The 17,946-nt window shown below is 43.6% G+C and overlaps 1 protein-coding gene across 1 annotated transcript in view; it reads left to right on the top strand.

Annotated features, from left to right (window-relative positions):
* The window catches only part of nol6 (nucleolar protein 6 (RNA-associated)), a 161,903-nt gene that overhangs the window by 81,267 nt on the left and 62,690 nt on the right, over positions 1–17,946 (top strand). The window contains exons 11-13 of the mRNA XM_070868064.1: positions 14,222–14,337; positions 14,446–14,623; positions 16,768–16,890. Of these exons, the coding sequence (XP_070724165.1) occupies positions 14,222–14,337; positions 14,446–14,623; positions 16,768–16,890 (417 nt within the window). The remainder of the gene's footprint in view (positions 1–14,221; positions 14,338–14,445; positions 14,624–16,767; positions 16,891–17,946) is intronic.

Below are 17,946 nucleotides of genomic sequence, written 5' to 3'. Positions count from 1 at the left end.
TAATATATTAGCATGGATAGAGGATTGGCTAACGAACAGAAAACAGAGAGCAGGGATAAATGGTTCATTCTCTGGTTGGCAACCAGTAACTAGTGGGGTGCCGCAGGGATCAGTGCTGGGATCCCGACTATTTAGAATCTATATTAACGACTTGGAAGAAAGGACTGAGTGTAACATAGCCAAGTTTGCTGACGATACAAAGATGGGAGGAAAAGTAATGTGTGAGGAGGACACACAAAATCTGCAAAAGGACATAGCCAGGCTAAGTGAGTGGGCAAAAATTTGGCAGATGGAGTATAATGTTGGAAAGTGTGAGGTCATGCACTTAAGCAGAAAAAAATCAAAGAGCATGTTATTATTTAAATGGAGAAAGATTGCAAAGTGCTGCAGTAAAGCGGGACCTGGGGGTACTTGTGCATGAAACACTTGTGCAGATACAGCAAGTGATCAGGAAGGCCAATGGAATCTTGGTCTTTATTGCAAAGGGGATGGAGTATAAAAGCAGGGAAGTCTTGCTACAGTTATATAAGATATTGGTGAGGCCACACATGGAATACTGCTTGCAGTTTTGGTTTCCATATTTCCGAAAGGATGTACTTGCTTTGGAGGCAGTTCAGAGAAGGTTCACTAGGTTGATTCCGAAGATGAGGGAGTTGACTTATGAGGAAAGGTTGAGTAGGTTGGGCCTCTACTCATTGGAATTCAGAAGAATGAGAGTTGATCTTATCGAAACGTATAAGATTATGAAGGGGCTTGACAGGGTGGATGCAGAGAGGATGTTTCCACTGATGGGGGAGACTAGAACTAGAGGGCATGATCTTAGAATAAAGAGCCGCCCATTTAAAAAAGAGATGAGGAGAAATTTCTTCTCTGAGGGTTTACTGCCTCAGAGAACTGTGGAAGCTGGGACATTGAATAAATTTAAGACAGAAATAGACAATTTCTTAAATGATAAGGAAAAAAGGGGTTATGGGGAGCGGGTGGTGAAGTGGAGCTGAGTCCATGATCAGATCAGGCATGATCTTATTGAATGGCGGAGCAGGCTCGAGGGGCCGTATGGCCTACTCCTGTTCCTGTTTCTTATGTTGTTATCTTATTTACTGGGCAAGATATGCGTAAATCCTGCGATCTTGCCCAAGCAAATGTCCTCGCTCCTGATCTGCGGGTGATCTGTCAAGCTCCAGTTTGACAGATCGGAAAAGCCGGTTTTCAGTGCATGTGCATTGGGATTTCCAGGCCATTGCCTTTGTTCCCTGCCACAAACTACGTTTCCTAGCCACCAACTCCATCCCTCTCCCTAGCATCTGCCTGAGGCTGAACCAGACTGTTCGCAACCTAGGTGTCATATTTGACCCTGAAATGAACATCCGGCCACATATCCGCAGCGTAACTAAAACCGTCTATTTCCACCTACGTAACATTGCCCGTCTCTGCCACTGCCTCAGCTCATCTGCTGCTGAAACCCTCATCGATGCCTTTGTTACCTCTAGACTTGACCATTCCAATGCATTCCTGGCTGGCCTCCCTCATTCTACCCTTTGTAAACTTGAGGTTGTCCAAAACTTGGCTGCCCGTATCCTAACTTGCACCAAGTCTCGATCACCCATCACCCCTGTGCTCCCTGACCTACATTGGCTCCCGATTAAGCTACGCATCGATTTCAAAATTCTCATCCTTGTTTACAAATCCCTCCATGGTCTCACCCCTCCCTATCTCTGTAATCTCCTTCAGCCCCACAACCCCCCCGAGATGTCTGCGTTCCTCAAATTCTGCCCTCTTGAGCATCTCTGATTATAACTGCTCAACCATTGATGACTGTGCCTTCAACTGCCTGGGCCCCAAGCTCTGGAACTTCCTCCCTAAACCTTTCCGCCTCTCGTTCCTGCTTTACGACGCTCCTTAAGACCTACCTCTTTGATCAAGCTGCCGTAATTTCTTCTTGTGTAGCTCGGTCTCAAATTTATTTGTTTTGTCTTATAACACTCCTGCGAAGCGCCTTGGACGTTTTACTACGTTAAAGGCGCTATATAAATACAAGTTGTTGTTGTTAAAAGGGAGTGCTGGAATCATAGAATCATAGAAAGTTACAGCACGGAAGGAGACCAAATCAGCCCATTGTGTCCGCGCCTTCCGACCAAGAGCTATCCAGCCTAATACCACTTTCCAGCTCTTGGTCCATAGCCCTGCAGGTTACAGCACTTTAAGTGCACATCCAAGTATTTTTAAAATGTGGTGAGGGTTCCTGCCTCTACCACCCTTTCAGGCAGTGAGTTTCAGACACCCTCCACACTCCGGGTGAAGAAATTTCCCCTCATATCTCCTCTAAACCTCCTCCCAATTACTTTAAATCTATGACCCCTGGTCGTTGACCCCTCTGCCAAGGGAAACCGGTCCTTCCTATCCACTCTATCCAGGCCCTTCATGATTTTATACACCCTAATCAGGTCTCCCCTCAGCCTCCACTGTTCCAAAGAAAACAGACCCAGCATCTCCAATCTTTTCACATGGACAAAATTCTCCAGAACAGACAACATTCTTGTAAATCTTCTCTGCACCCTTTCCTGTGATGACCAGAACTGCACACACTACTCCAGCTGCAGCCTAACCAGTGTTTTACACAGTTCAAGCATAACCTCCTTGCTCTTGTGTTCCATGCTTCGACTAAAAAAGGCAAGTATTCCATATGCCTTCTTAATCACTTTATCTACCTGGCCTGCTACCTTCAGGGATCCACTCCAAGGTCCCTTTGTTCCTCCACACTTTTCATTGTCGTACTATTTAATGTGTATTCCCTTGCCTTGTTAGACCTCCCCAAATACATTACCTCACAATTCCATTCTGCCTACCTGACCAGTACATTGATAGCTTCCTGTAGTCTGTAGCTTTCTTCTTCATTATCAACCACACAGCCTATTTTAGAGCCTGCTGCAAACTTCTTAATCATACCCTCGACATTCAAGTCCAAGTCATTGATATAGACCACAAAAATCAAGGGACCCAGCACTGAGCCCTGCGGAAGCTCACTGGATACAGCCTTCCAGTCACAAAAACACCCATCAACCATTACCCTTTGCTTCCTGCCTTTAAGCCAATTTTGAATTCAATTTGCCACTTTCCCTGGATCCCATGGGCTTTTATAGAAACATAGAAAATAGGTGCAGGAATAGGCCATTCGGCCCTTCGAGCCTGCACCACCATTCAATAAGATCATGGCTGATCATTCACCTCCGTACCCCTTTCCTGCTTTCTCTCCATACCCCTTGATCCCTTTAGCCCTAAGGGCCATATCTAACTCCCTCTTGAATATATCCAATGAACTGGCATCAACAACTCTCTGCGGTAGAGAATTTCACAGGTTAACAACTCTGAGTGAAGAAGTTTCTCCTCATCTCGGTCCTAAATGGCTTACCCTTATCCTTAGACTGTGACCCCTGGCTCTGGACTCCCCCAACATCGGGAACATTCTTCCTGCATCTAACCTGTCCATTCCCGTCAGAATTTTATATGTTTCTATGCAATCTCCTCTCATTCTTCTAAACTCCAGTGAATGCAGGCCCAGTCGATCCAGTCTCTCCTCATATGTCATTCCTGCCATCCCGGGAATCAGTCTGGTGAACCTTCGCTGCACTCCCTCAATAGCAAGAACGTCCTTCCTCAGATTAGGAGACCAAAACTGAACACACTATTCCAGCTGAGGCCCTGTACAAATACAGTAAGACCTCCCTGCTCCGATACTCAAATCCCCTAGCTATGAAGGCCAACATGCCATTTGCCTTCATCACTGCCTGCTGCACCTGCATGCCAACTTTCAATGACTGATGTACCATGACATCCAGGTCTTGTTGCACCTCTCCTTTTCCTAATCTGCCGCCATTCAGATAATATTCTGTCTTCCTGTTTTTGCCACCAAAGTGGATAACCTCACATTTATCCACATTATACTGCATCTGCCATGCATTTGCCCACTCACCTAACCTGTCCAAGTCACCCTGCAGCCTCTTAGCATCATCCTCACAGATCACACCGCCACACAGCTTAGTGTCATCTGCAAACTTGGAGATATTACACTCAATTCCTTCATCTAAATCATGATGTATATTGTAAATAGCTGGGGTCCCAGCACAGACTTGCAGCACTCCACTAGTCACTGCCTGCCATTCTGAAAAGGACCCGTTTATCCCAACTCTCTGCTTCCTGTCTGCCAACCAGTTCTCTATCCACGTCAATACATTACCTACAATACCATTGGCTTTAATTTTGCACACCAATCTCTTGTGTGGGACCTTGTCAAAAGCCTTTTGAAAGTCCAAGTACACCACATCCACTGGTTCTCCCTTGTCCACTCTACTAGTTACATCCTCAAAAAATTCTAGAAGATTTGTCAAGCATGATTTCCCTTTCATAAATCCATGCTGACTTGGACCGATCCTAACACTGCTTTCCAAATGCGCTGCTATTTCATCTTTAATAATTGATTTCAACATTTTCCCCACTACTGATGTCAGGCTAACCGGTCTATAATTCCCCGTTTTCTCTCCCTCCTTTTTAAAAAAGTGGTGTTACATTAGCTACCCTCCAGTCCATAGGAACTGATCCAGAGTCGATAGACTGTTGGAAAATGACAACCAATGCACCCACTATTTCTAGGGCCACTTCCTTAAATACTCTGGGATGCAGACTATCAGGCCCCGGGAATTTATTGGCCTTCAATCCCATCAATTTCCCTTGCACAATTTCCTGACTAATCAGTTCCTCCTTGTCGCTAGATCCTCAGTCCCCTAGTATTTCCGGAAGGTTATTTGTGTCTTCCTTCGTGAAGACAGAAGCAAAGTATTTGTTCAATTCGTCTGCCATTTCTTTGTTCGTCATTATAAATTCACCTGATTCTGACTGCAAGGGACCTATGTTTGTCTTCACTAATCTTTTTCTCTTCACATATCTATAGAAGCTTTTGCAGTCAGTTTTTATGTTCCCAGCAAACTTTCTCTCATACTCTATTTTCCCCCTCCTAATTAAACCTTTTGTCCTCCTCTGCTGAATTCTAAATTTCTCCGAGTCCTCAGGTTTGCTGCTTTTTCTGGCCAATTTATATGCCTCTTCCTTGGATTTAACACTATTCCTAATTTCCCTTATTAGCCACGGTTGATCCGCCTTCCCCGTTTTATTTTTACTCCAGACAGGGATGTTTAATTGTTGAAGTTCATCCATGTGATCTTTAAATGTTTGCCATTGCCTATCCACTGTCAACCTTTTTAAGTATTATTCGCCTGTCTATTCTTGCCAGTTCACGTCTCATACCATCGAAGTTGCCTTTCCTTCAGTTCAGGACCCTAGTGTCTGAATTAGCTGTGTCAATCTCCATCTTAATAAAGAATTCTACCATATTATGGTCACTCTTCCCCAAGGGGTCTCGCACAGCAAGATTGCTAATTAGTCCTTTCTCATTATACATCACCCAGTCTAGGATGGCCAGCCCTCTAGTTGATTCCTCGTCATATTGGTCTAGAAAACCATCCCTAATGCACTCCAGGAAATCCACCGCCACCGTACTGCTACCAGTTTGGTTAGCCCAATCAATGTGTAGATTAAAGTCGCCCATGATAACTGCTGTACCTTTATTGCACGCATCTCTAATTTCTTGTTTGATGCTGTCCCCAACCTCACTACTACTGTTTGGTGGTCTGTACACAACTCCCACTAGCGTTTTCCCTTTGGTATTCCGCAGCTCTACCCATACAGATTCCACATCATCCAAGCTAATGTCCTTCCTTACGATTGAGTTAATTTTCTCTTTAACCCACAACGCTACCTCACCTCCTTTTCCTTTCTGTCTATTCTTCCTGAATGTCAAATACCCCTGGATGTGAAGTTCCCAGCCTTGGTCACCCTGGAGCCATGTCTCCGTAATCCCAATTATATCACATTCGTTAATAGCTGCCCGCGCAGTTAATTCGTCCAAATTATTATGAATACTCCTCGCATTGAGGCACAGAGCCTTCAGGCTTGTCTTTTTAACACACTTTGTCCCTTTTGACTTTTGCTGCCATGTGGCGCTTTTTGATTTTTGCCTTGGGTTTCTCTGCCCTCCACTTTTACTTTTCTTCTTTCTATCTTTTGCTTCTGCCCCCATTTTACTTCCCTCTGTCTCCCTGCATAGGTTCCCATTCCCCTGCCATATTAGTTTAACCCCTCCCCAACAGCACTAGCAAACACTCCCCCTCGGACATTGGTTCTGGTCTTGCCCAGGTCTGGTTTGTACTGGTCACATCTCCTCCAGAACCGGTTCCAATGTCCCAGAAATTTGAATCCCTCCCTCCTGTACCTTCGTGACCAGTCTGCTATTTGGGACCTTATCAAAAGCTTTGCTAAAATCCATGCACACTGCATCATGCGCACTGCCCTTATTGACCCTCCTGGTTATCTCCTCAAAAAATTCAATCAAGTTAGTCAGACACGACCTTCCCATAACAAATGCATGCTGGATGCTGTAACCCCTTTTTTTTCCAAAAACTTTCCGTGGTTAATACAGGGCTCGGTTTGATACTTGATACTGTACTTGGGTTTGGTGTCACCAGCAAATACTGTAAGTGGACCTCGTGCCCCCTGTGATGAGTGTGTCTTTCCTTGCCCAATATCTAGGTCAAAGATAGTAAGATACAGAGGCCGATAGAGAGTCATTGCCACTATGCTGTCTTGCTGGAATATACCATGTGGAGCCGCATGATTTCCCTTCTTTTTGATAGACAGATTAAATATTGACTCTTAGCAAACTGAAACTCCGGCTATAATCCAACAGATGTTTTATTTCACAAAGAACAATTAAATAAAGTACAGCTGACAGAAAATACATATATTACATCTTTACTGTTCTCCTAATGTTTATGAAATCAAAGCAAGTGCTTCTCACTAAGCTTTAAACTTATTAAGTGGTGAACATGATACCTGAACATCAAACTTAGCTTAGATCCTTGCCAACCTTTATCTCCCTTCTGAGGTAAACTGCTTAACAGAAATATAATTTAAATAGTTCTGATACAAAGCCCATTCACACAGCACTCTCATTTCATTTAATTAAATTTATGGTACAGAACGTTTGATCTCCATTTTCTATAATCTTTAATAAATGACACATAATGCCTTGCCCACCAGGCAATCAAAGGTAACATGAAACAGGCCTAATCCACTTCTTTCCATTCAAATGACATGATCATATTAACACTGCTTTTTGTTTGCCAAATAGCAGTCACTGGCCTATGCAGGCAGGCTGTTTGCTTACAAAAGAACATAAGATAAAGGAGCAGTAGTAGGCCATTTGGCCCTTCGAGCCTGCTCCGCCAGTTAATCAGATCATGGCTGATCTGATCTTGGTTTCAACTCCACTTTCCTGCTTGCTCCCCATAACCCTTGACTCTTTTATTGTTCAAAAATCTGTCTATCTCCACTTTAAATATATTCAATGACCCAGCCTCCACAGCTCTCTGGGATAGAGAATTCCAAAGATTCACGACCCTCTGAGAGAAGAAATTCCATCTTATCTCTTTTTTAAATGGCCCTTATTCTGAAATTATGCCCCCTAGTTCTAGATTCCAGCACGAGGGGAAACATCCTGTCTGCATCTACCCTGTCAAGCCCCCTCATAATCTTATACGTTTCAATAAGATCACCGTTAATTCTTCTGAACTCCAATGAGTATATGCCCAACCTACTCAACCTTTCTTCATAACCCTTCATCTCAGGAATCAACCGAGTGAATCTTCTCTGAACTGCCTCCAATGCAAGTATATCCCTCCTTAAGTACGGAGACCAAAACTGCACGCAGTACTCGAGGTGTGGCCTCACCAATACCCTATACAGTTGTAGCAGGATTTCCTGCTTTTATACTCCATACCCCTTGCAATAAAGGCCAACATTCCATTTGCCTTCCTAATTATTTGCTGTACCTGCATGCTAACGTTTTGTGTCTCATGTAGAAGGACCCCCAGGTCCCTCTGTACTACAGCATTTTGTAATCTCTCTCCATTTAAATAATAATTTGCTTTTTTATTTTTCCTACCAAAGTGGATAACCTCACATTTTCCCAATTATACTCCATCTGCCAAATTTTTGTCCGCTCACTTAGAATGTCTATATTCTTTGCAGATTCTTTGTGTCCTCTTCACAACTTGCTTTCCCACCTATCTTTGTATCATCAGCAAATTTGGCTACATTACACTCAGTCCCTTCATCCAAGTCATTAATATAGAAACAAGGGGCCCAAGTTTCCACATGATTTGCGCCTGATTTTTAGGAGCAACTGGTGCAGAACGGACTATCTTAGAAATCACAATTCTCCACATTTTTTTTTCTGCAGTTCTAGTGAGGTAGAACAGTTCGACTTTGGAACAGAATTTTTTCTTCAAAAGCGGGCGTGTCCGGCCACTGACGCCTGATTTCAAAGTTTCCACAGTGAAAATGTACTCCAAACTAAAGTAGAATGGAGCAAGTGAAGATTTTTGTAGAACTGAAAAAACCTGTTCTACACATTAAAAAATCAGGTTACAAATTAGGCGTCCAGAACGAGGTGGGGGGGGAGGGGGGAAGGGAAGTCATTAAATTCTACAATAAATCCTTATTTATACTTCTACAAATATTATACAAATAAATCCAACCTGAATAAACATTTATAAGCAAAGAAAAGATTAAATAAACCATCTTCCTACCTGTGTGAAAGTGCTTCAGCCATCGTTCGTTACGGCGAGGGGTGGCGAAGGAAACCGCCATTTGTTGCCGCGGAGGGGAGGGAGGGGAAGGAGATAGCGGTTTGTTGCCGCCGAGGAAGGGAGGGAGGGGAAGGAGACAGCGGTTTGTTGCCGTGGAGGGGAGGGAGGGGGAGGAAACTGCCGTTTGTTGCCGTGGAGGGTGGGGAGGGGAAGGAGACAGTGAGAAGGCTGCAGGAAGCCTCAGTGCTGATGTGCTGATGGCAATGTGCTTTTATTAAAAAATGTTCAAAAATTAAACAGCTACAAAGAACTACAAAAATGGCCGAGTGCCAATGTTTCCTTCACACTGCGCGTGTGCGAATGCTCCAACGCGCACGCGCAGCGTTGCCGGCAGGAAAAAAACTAATTTAAATAGTACCTGCCCCCTCTCACTTACAAAATCGGCGCGAGTGTAGGCTCCGCCCCCCTGGGCGCCGCGCCAAACAGACAAGGAGCTGCAAAGCGCTCGAGAATAGCGCGTTTTTTTTCTGCCGTTTTTTATCCTGTGGAAACTTGGGCCCATAGAAACATAGAAAATAGGTGCAGGAGTAGGCCATTCGGCCCTTCTAGCCTGCACCACCATTCAATGAGTTCATGGCTGAACATGCATCTTCAGTACCCCATTCCTGCTTGCTTGCCATACCCCTTGATCCCCTTAGTAGTAAGGACTACATCTAACTCCTTTTTGAATATATTTAGTGAATTGGCCTCAACAACTTTCTGTGGTAGAGAATTCCACAGGTTCACCACTCTCTGGGTGAAGAAGTTTCTCCTCATCTCGGTCCTAAATGGCTTACCCCTTATCCTTAGACTGTGTCCCCTGGTTCTGGACTTCCCCAACATTGTGAACATTCTTCCTGCATCTAACCGGTCTAAACCCATCAGAATTTTAAACGTTTCTATAAGGTCCCCTCTCATTCTTCTGAACTCCAGTGAATACAAGCCCAGTTGATTCAGTCTTTCTTGATAGGTCAGTCCCGCCATCCCGGGAATCAGTCTGGTGAACCTTCGCTGCACTCCCTCAATAACAAGAATGTCCTTCCTCAGGTTAGGAGACCAAAACTGTACACAATACTCCAGTTGTGGCCTCACCAAGGCCCTGTACAACTGTAGCAACACCTCCCTGTCCCTGTACTCAAATCCCCTCGCTATGAAGGCCAACATGCCATTTGCTTTCTTAACCGCCTGCTGTACCTGCATGCCAACCTTCAATGACTGATGTACCATGACACCCAGGTCTCGTTGCACCTCCCCTTTTCCTAATCTGTCACCATTCAGATAATAGTCTGTCTCTCTGTTTTTACCGCCAAATTGGACAACCTAACATTTATCCACATTATACTTCATCTGCCATGCATTTGCCCACTCACCTAACCTATCCAAGTCACTCTGCAGCCTCAGAGCATCCTCCTCGCAGCTCATACTGTCACCTAACTTAGTGTCATCCGCAGATTTGGAGATACTACATTTAATCCCCTCATCTAAATCATTAATATACAGTGTAAACAGCTGGGGCCCCAGCACAGAACCTTGCGGTACCCCACTAGTCACCGCCTGCCATTCTGAAAAGTACCCATTTACTCCTACTCTTTGCTTCCTGTCTGACAACCATTTCTCAATCCATGTCAGCACACTACCCCCAATCCCATGTGCATTAACTTTGCACATTAATCTCTTGTGTGGAACCTTGTCGAAAGCCTTCTGAAAGTCCAAATATACCACATCAACTGGTTCTCCCTTGTCCACTCTACTGAAAACATCCTCAAAAAATTCCAGAAGATTTGTCAAGCATGATTTCCCTTTCACAAATCCATGCTGACTTGGACCTATCATGTCACCTCTTTCCAAATGCGCTGCTATGACATCCTTAATAATTGATTCCATCATCTTACCCACTACCGATGTCGGGCTGACCGGTCTGTAATTCCCTGTTTTCTCTCTCCCTCCTTTTTTAAAAAGTGGGGTTACATTGGCTACCCTCCACTCGATAGGAACTGATCCAGAGTCAGTGGAATGTTGGAAAATGACTGTCAATGCATCCGCTATTTCCAAGGCCACCTCCTTAAGTACTCTGGGATGCAGTCCATCAGGCCCTGGAGATTTATCGGCCTTCAATCCCATCAATTTCCCCAACACAATTTCCCGACTAATAAGGATTTCCCTCAATTCCTCCTCTTTACTAGACCCTCTGACCCTTCTTATATCCGGAATGTTGTTAGTGTCCTCCTTAGTGAATACTGAACCAAAGTACTTGTTCAATTGGTCCGCCATTTCTTTGTTCCCCGTTATGACTTCCCCTGATTCTGACTGCAGGGGACCTACATTTGTATTTACTAACCTTTTTCTCTTTACATATCTATAGAAACTTTTGCAATCCGTCTTAATGTTCCCTGCAAGCTTCTTCTCATACTCCATTTTCCCTGCCCTAATCAAACCCTTTGTCCTCCTCTGCTGAGTTCTAAATTTCTCCCAGTCCCTGGGTTCGCTGCTATTTCTGGCCAATTTGTATGCCACTTCCTTGGCTTTAATACTATCCCTGATTTCCCTTGATAGCCACGGTTGAGCCACCTTCGCTTTTTTATTTTTATGCCAGACAGGAATGTACAATTGTTGTAGTTCATCCATGCGGTCTCTAAATGTCTGCCATTGCCCATCCACTGTCAACCCCTCAAGTATCATTCGCCAATCAGTCCTAGCCAATTCACGCCTCATAACTTCAAAGTTATCCTTCTTTAAGTTCTGGACCATGGTCTCTGAATTAACTGTTTCATTCTCCATCCTAATGCAGAATTCCACCATATTATGGTCACTCTTCCCCAAGGGGCCTCGCACAACGAGATTGCTAATTAATCCTCTCTCATTACACAACACCCAGTCTAAGATGGCCTCCCCCCTAGTTGGTTGCTCGACATATTGGTCTAGAAAACCATCCCTTATGCACTCCAGGAAATCCTCTTCCACCGTATTGCTTCCAGTTTGGCTGGCCCAATCTATGTGCATATTAAAGTCACCCATTATAACTGCTGCACCCTTATTGCATGCACCCATAATTTCCTGTTTGACGCCCTCCCCAACATCACTACTACTGTTTGGAGGTCTGTACACAACTCCCACTAACGTTTTTTGCCCTTTGGTGTTCTGCAGCTCTACCCATATAGATTCCACATCATCCAAGCTAAAGTCCTTCCTAACTATTGCATTAATCTCCTCTTTAACCAGCAATGCTACCCCACCTCCTTTTCCTTTTATTCTATCCTTCCTGAATGTTGAATACCCCTGGATGTTGAGTTCCCAGCCCTGATCATCCTGGAGCCATGTCTCCGTAATCCCAATCACATCATATTTGTTAACATCTATTTGCACAGTTAATTCATCCACCTTATTATGGATACTCCTTGCATTAAGACACAAAGCCTTCAGGCTTGTTTTTTTTAACACCCTTTGTCCTTTTAGAATTTTGTTGTACAGTGGCCCTTTTTGTTCTTTGTCTTGCGTTTCTCTGCCCTCCACTTTTTCTCATCTCCTTTCTGTTTTTTGCTTTTATCGCCTTTTTGTTTCCCTCTGTCTCCCTCCATTGGTTCCCATCCCCTTGCCATATTAGTTTAACTCCTCCCCAACAGCACTAGCAAACATTCCCCCGAGGACATTGGTTCCGGTCCTGCCCAGGTGCAGACCGTCCGGTTTGTACTGGTCCCACCTCCCTCAGAACCGGTTCCAATGCCCCAGGAATTTGAATACCTCCCTGCTGCACCACTGCTCAAGCCACGTATTCTTCTGCGCTATCCTGCGATTCCTACTCTGACTAGCACGTGGTCCTGGTAGCAATCCCGAGATTACTACTTTTGAGGTCCTACTTTTTAATTTAGCTCCTAGTTCCTTAAATTCCTTTCGTAGGACCTCATCCCTTTTTTTACCTATGTCGTTGGTACCAATGTGCACCACGACAACTGGCTGTTCTCCCTCCCTTTTTAGAATGTCCTGCATCCGCTCCGAGACATCCTTGACCCTTGCACCAGGGAGGCAACATGCTATCCTGAAGTCTCGGTTGCGGCCGCAGAAACGTCTATCTATTCCCCTAACAATTGAATCCCCTATCACTATCGCTCTCCCACTCTTTTTCCTCCACTCCTGTGCAACAGAGCCAGCCACGTTGCCATGAACTTGGCTGCTGCTGTCCTCCCCTGATGAATCATCTCCCTCAACAGCACTCAAAGCAGTGTATCTGTTTTGCAGGGGGATGACCACAGGGGACCCTTGCACTACCTTCTTTGCACTGCTCTTCCTGCTGGTCTTCCATTCCCTATCTGGCTGTGGACCCTTCTCTTGTGGTATGACCAACTCGCTACACGTGCTACTCACGTCATTCTCAGCATCGTGGATGCTCCAGAGTGAATCCACCCGCAGCTCCAACTCCGCAAATAGTTGAGGCCCCAGCACTGATCCCTGTGGCACCTCACTAGATTTGGTTTGCCAACCGGAAAATGACCCATTTATCTCAACTCTCTGTTTTCTGTTAGTTAGCCAATCCTCTATCCATGCTAATATATTACCCCCAACCCCATGTGCTCTTATCTTGTGCAGTAACCTTTTATGTGGCACCTTATCGAATGACTTCTGGAAATCCAAATACACCACATCCACTGGTTCCCCCTTTACCCACCCTGCTCGTTACATCCTCAAAGAACTGCAGCAAATTTGCCAAACATGATTTCCCTTTCATAAAACTATGCTGACTCTGCTTGACTGTATTATGACTTTCTAAGTTGAATATGCATTAAACTGACTCGTCATTTTTCTGTGTGATTAATCTCTTGTGCTGGCAGAAGTAATAAGGAATTCAAATCAATGATCCAGTGCAGACAAAAATGTGTATTGTAACAGCAGTGCTTTGTTAAATGAAAACTGAGATAGCCAAGCGGGTTGAAATCCTCTCTCAGGCAAAGATTTTTTTTTAAATAAAAGATTTAGTGTAAAAAATGTTTTTAGCAGATGGTTTAGTCAGTGTTAGGTTATCAAAAATTAGACATTTGGTGACTTTAGTGGGCTGATGTGGTGCACTGGATATGCCACAGAGTACTGGTCCGTATGTTAATATTGCTCTCATCCTGGCTCAGGTGCTATACTGCAAGAGAAAAATAATGGAACAACTATTGCCTAACCACTCTTCCTGGTTTCCAAATAGTCATCTGGCCAATGTCAATGCCTGGAAAAATATTGCAATTCTTTTGGACACGTGTAGCCTGAGAGGACCAGCAGAGGACAAATAACATACCGCTCAAATTCACTGACTCTTAACTGTAACTTGTAAAATCTTAACCCAAAGCAGATGTGAAAGAACTAAAGAGATAAATAATTGTTTGGTAACTAGCAACAGATTCATGTATGCATTTTTGTTGCAATATGTATATATTTGCAACAAGCCAGGAGCTATCATTTGATGTTTGGTTACTGCAGCTTTTCTGTTTTGTGTGGAAACCTTTCAGATTCAGTATGAAGCACAGAAGTCGATGGAAATTCTTGACAACAAGACAGTGGATGGGTTTGAAATGCTTTTGATGACTTCAAAGCATCTTATTCAAACATCTGACCATGTTTTCCAGTAAGAACAATTTGTTGTTCACTTTTTCTTTCAGTGGTATTTTGTCCAAATTGAGAGAACATTTTGTGTATGAACAATTTCACATTTAAAAAAATTATTTCTTAATAGTCTGAAGAACCTGGTCAAGCTGCAGGAAGGTTGCAAAAAGATGAAACTGCTTAATGAATTGATTGATCACGGGGGTAACTACACTGTGGCAATCTTGCCACACCTTGTGTCACTATTAACCCGTGGGCTGGGGCAAAGGATCCACCTTCTTTCTCATTCTCTTCTTCAAACATCTGAAGTAAGTCCAGTGACCTTACTCATTGATATCTTAAGCACATTAGAATTGAGGAGCAATAATTGTATATGTTCTTAAAGTATATTTTAGTCTGTTGAATAATGACTTCTTACTCATGGGCATTGTTGATTTGGTCCTTTTTCATTATTTTAAAGGGAAGCAAAACCTAGTAGCTCAAGAAGCCATTTCTTTTATCGGATTTATTCCCTTCTCTTCATGTTGTTTATTTGTAGCTTATTTAATTGTTCAGAGTACTCTAAGAAAAAAAGACTTGTATTTATATAGCGCCTACTACAGCTACCGGACGTCCCAAAGTGCTTTACAACTAATGAAGTACTTTTTGACATGTAGTCACTGTTGTAATGTCGGAAACGCGGTAGTCAATTTGCGCACAAGCAAGCTCCCCAAACAGCAATGTGATAATGACTAGATAATTTGTTTATTTTTCATGTTGTTTGAGGGATAGAAATTGGCCAGGACACTGGGGATAACATCTAGGGAATAGCATACTAATTGGGAAAACATCACCAGACTAGCTAAAAAGCAGCCTCGCATAGATAGACTATCGGATTTGGAGGGCGAGGCAGCCAGTGTTGCTACTCCATGTTGCCCCCTAGTGACTTTTCAAGAAAGTACATGAAGAATTGGGACGATGGCAGGATTGAACTCTCCTGCATTGGTTAGGTGATGCTTCACACTAGGAAGGTCCCAGGCTCAATCCCCACTCGGCTTAGTTTGTTGATCTCAGCTGTGGGAGTGGGGGTGGGGCGGTGCGGTGATCGAAACACTACAGTTTTCAAAGCCATTGTTTTCGGTCCCTGCCGCAAACTCCGTTCCTAGCCACTGACTCCATCCCTCTCCCCAACTTCTGTCTGAGGTGGAACCAGACTGTTCATAACCTAGGTGTCATATTTGATCCTGAAATGAGCTTTTGACCACATATCCGCAGCATAGCTAAGACCGCCTATTTCACATTGCCCGTCTCCACCCTTGCCTCAGCTCATCTGCTGCTGAAGCCCTCATCCCTGCCTTTGTTACCTCTAGACTTGGCTATTCCAATGCGCTCCTGGCTGGCCTCCCACATTCTACCCTACGTAAACTAGAGGTGATCCAAAACTCGGCTGCCCGTGTCCTAACTCGCACCAAGTCCTGCTCACCCATCACCCCTGTGCACATTGGCTAAGCAACGCCTCGACTTCAAAATTCTCATCCTTATTTTGAAATCCCTCCATGGCAAGGCCCTCCCTATCTCTGTAATCCTCATCAGCCCCACAGCTGCCCGAGATGTCAGCGCTCCTCTAATTCTGCCCTCTTGAGCATCCCTAAGTTCTGGAACTCCCTGCCTAAACCTCTTTGACCAAGCTTTTGGTCACCTGCGCTAATTTCTACTTCTGTGGCTTGGTGTTTTTATCTCGTAATACTCCTGTGAAATGCCTTGGGACGTTTAACTACATTAAAGGCACGATATAAATACGTTGTTGTTGTTGTGCAATTGGCCTCAATGTCCTTTGATTAGGATGGGGCAACAGCCAGTGTTTCCACTCATGATTACTGTTGAGTTGACTCCTTTTATGAAATGTAGGATTGTGGATGTTGGTGAGGATAGGCTGTGATGTCTCCTGTGATTGAGTGGCAGGCAGATATTCATAGTCCAGGTTCACAGGAAGAATGACCATCAGGATGAGGCATCAGAAGACTGCTGATGCTGTAGAACTGTTCATTCATTATGCTTTTGGGGGTTATTGCTATTAAAGCTGTGAAAATACCTCCATCTCAGCTATTTTTTGTAAGTGCAATGTGCACTCAATTTAATTGAGTTTGGAGGCACTCTTTTCTTGGATGTTGAAACAGACTACCAATTCTATTGACTGATTGTAATGGCATGTAGATTAACATAAAACATTTTACATGGATCGTGATCTTTAAGCTGTGGGATCTGCATCACCTTCATTTTGCTAATTCGTACTTATGAATGGCTCCCATTTGTTATTGCAAAGAATGTTGAGAAGGAGCACTTTACTGAATAATGTACGTGAAGCTCTATTATTGACATGTAAAGATGACGATTTACAAATTTATATAGTATAGTAGAATTACATTTGCTCTTGTATTAAAGTAACAAACCTTTGTTTATCCTTTTTGTATAGTGGCCGATTAATGCAGATCCTCCAAAACACAAGGACGCCAGACATTTGTCATTTGGTCTTTTACTGAACCCTGAGTTTTCTACCAATGTTCTGGAAAAAGGGCCTCCGGCAGATAGTCCCGAGGTAAAGATTTTTTCCCCAATATAGTTTATAATGGGGTGAATCTGTTGTAAAGATGCCATTCTTCCTCCTTTCTCCCAATATATTATACTATTTGTATTTTTAAAGAGTGGCGTAGAGTTAATTAGAGTCTAGTCACTGTAGCCCCAGTATGTGTTCATGGCTAGTTTTCTGAATATTATCATATTATGGAGATTCTCTGAAGCCCAGTGCTTTTCCAGTGTAGAAGAACATACAGCTGAAGTGGCACTGAGCAAGGTGGTCCCTTGCAGCACTGGCATTCAATGACACTGGTGTTAATCGAATCATTGGGTTTGAGATCAGTGGCAAGAAAAGTACTTCACTTTTTCATTTTTTAAAAACATGTTTATGTGGAGAATAGTTAAGTAGGAGAGGTGAAATGGAAATAACTTTTCATCAAGTTGGAGGATAACTATGCAACACTACTGCTCTGTATATTACCTGAGATAAATCAATATCTAATTAATACTGCTACCCTTACTTCCTTTCCTATTCTTCTTGAAAGTTTTACTACCCCAGAATATTTAATTGCTAAATGTGACCCAGTTGCAGCCATATTTATTACTTCTATTACATTGTGATTCCTATTTTATTCAATGACTTGTATGTCAGCTGTGGTTCAGTGGGTAGCACTCTCGCCTCTGAATCAGAAGGTTGTGTGTTCAGAGACCCACTCCAGAGACTTGAGCACGCAAATCTAGGCTGACACTGCAGTGCAGTACTGCGGGAGTGCTGCACTGTCGGAGGTGCCGTATTTCGGATGTGACATTAAACTGAGGCCCCGCCTGCTCTTGTAATTGATGTAAAAGATCCCATTGCACTATTTCTAAGAAGAGCAGGGGAGTTATCCCTGGTGTCCTGGCCAATATTTATCCCTCAATCAATATAACAAAAACACATTATCTGGTCATTATCACATTGCTGTTTGTGGGAGGTAGCTGTGTGCAAATTGTAGGTTTCCTATATTACAACAGTGATTACACTTCAAAAAATACTTCATTGGTTGCAAAGCCCTGTGGGACACCCGACGGCTGTGAA

The sequence above is a fragment of the Pristiophorus japonicus genome, chromosome 2 (assembly GCF_044704955.1).
Source record: "Pristiophorus japonicus isolate sPriJap1 chromosome 2, sPriJap1.hap1, whole genome shotgun sequence".
Classification (NCBI taxonomy): Eukaryota; Metazoa; Chordata; class Chondrichthyes; family Pristiophoridae; genus Pristiophorus; species Pristiophorus japonicus.
Note: the sequence above shows the minus strand (reverse complement) of the source record. Positions and strands in the feature narration are given on the sequence as shown.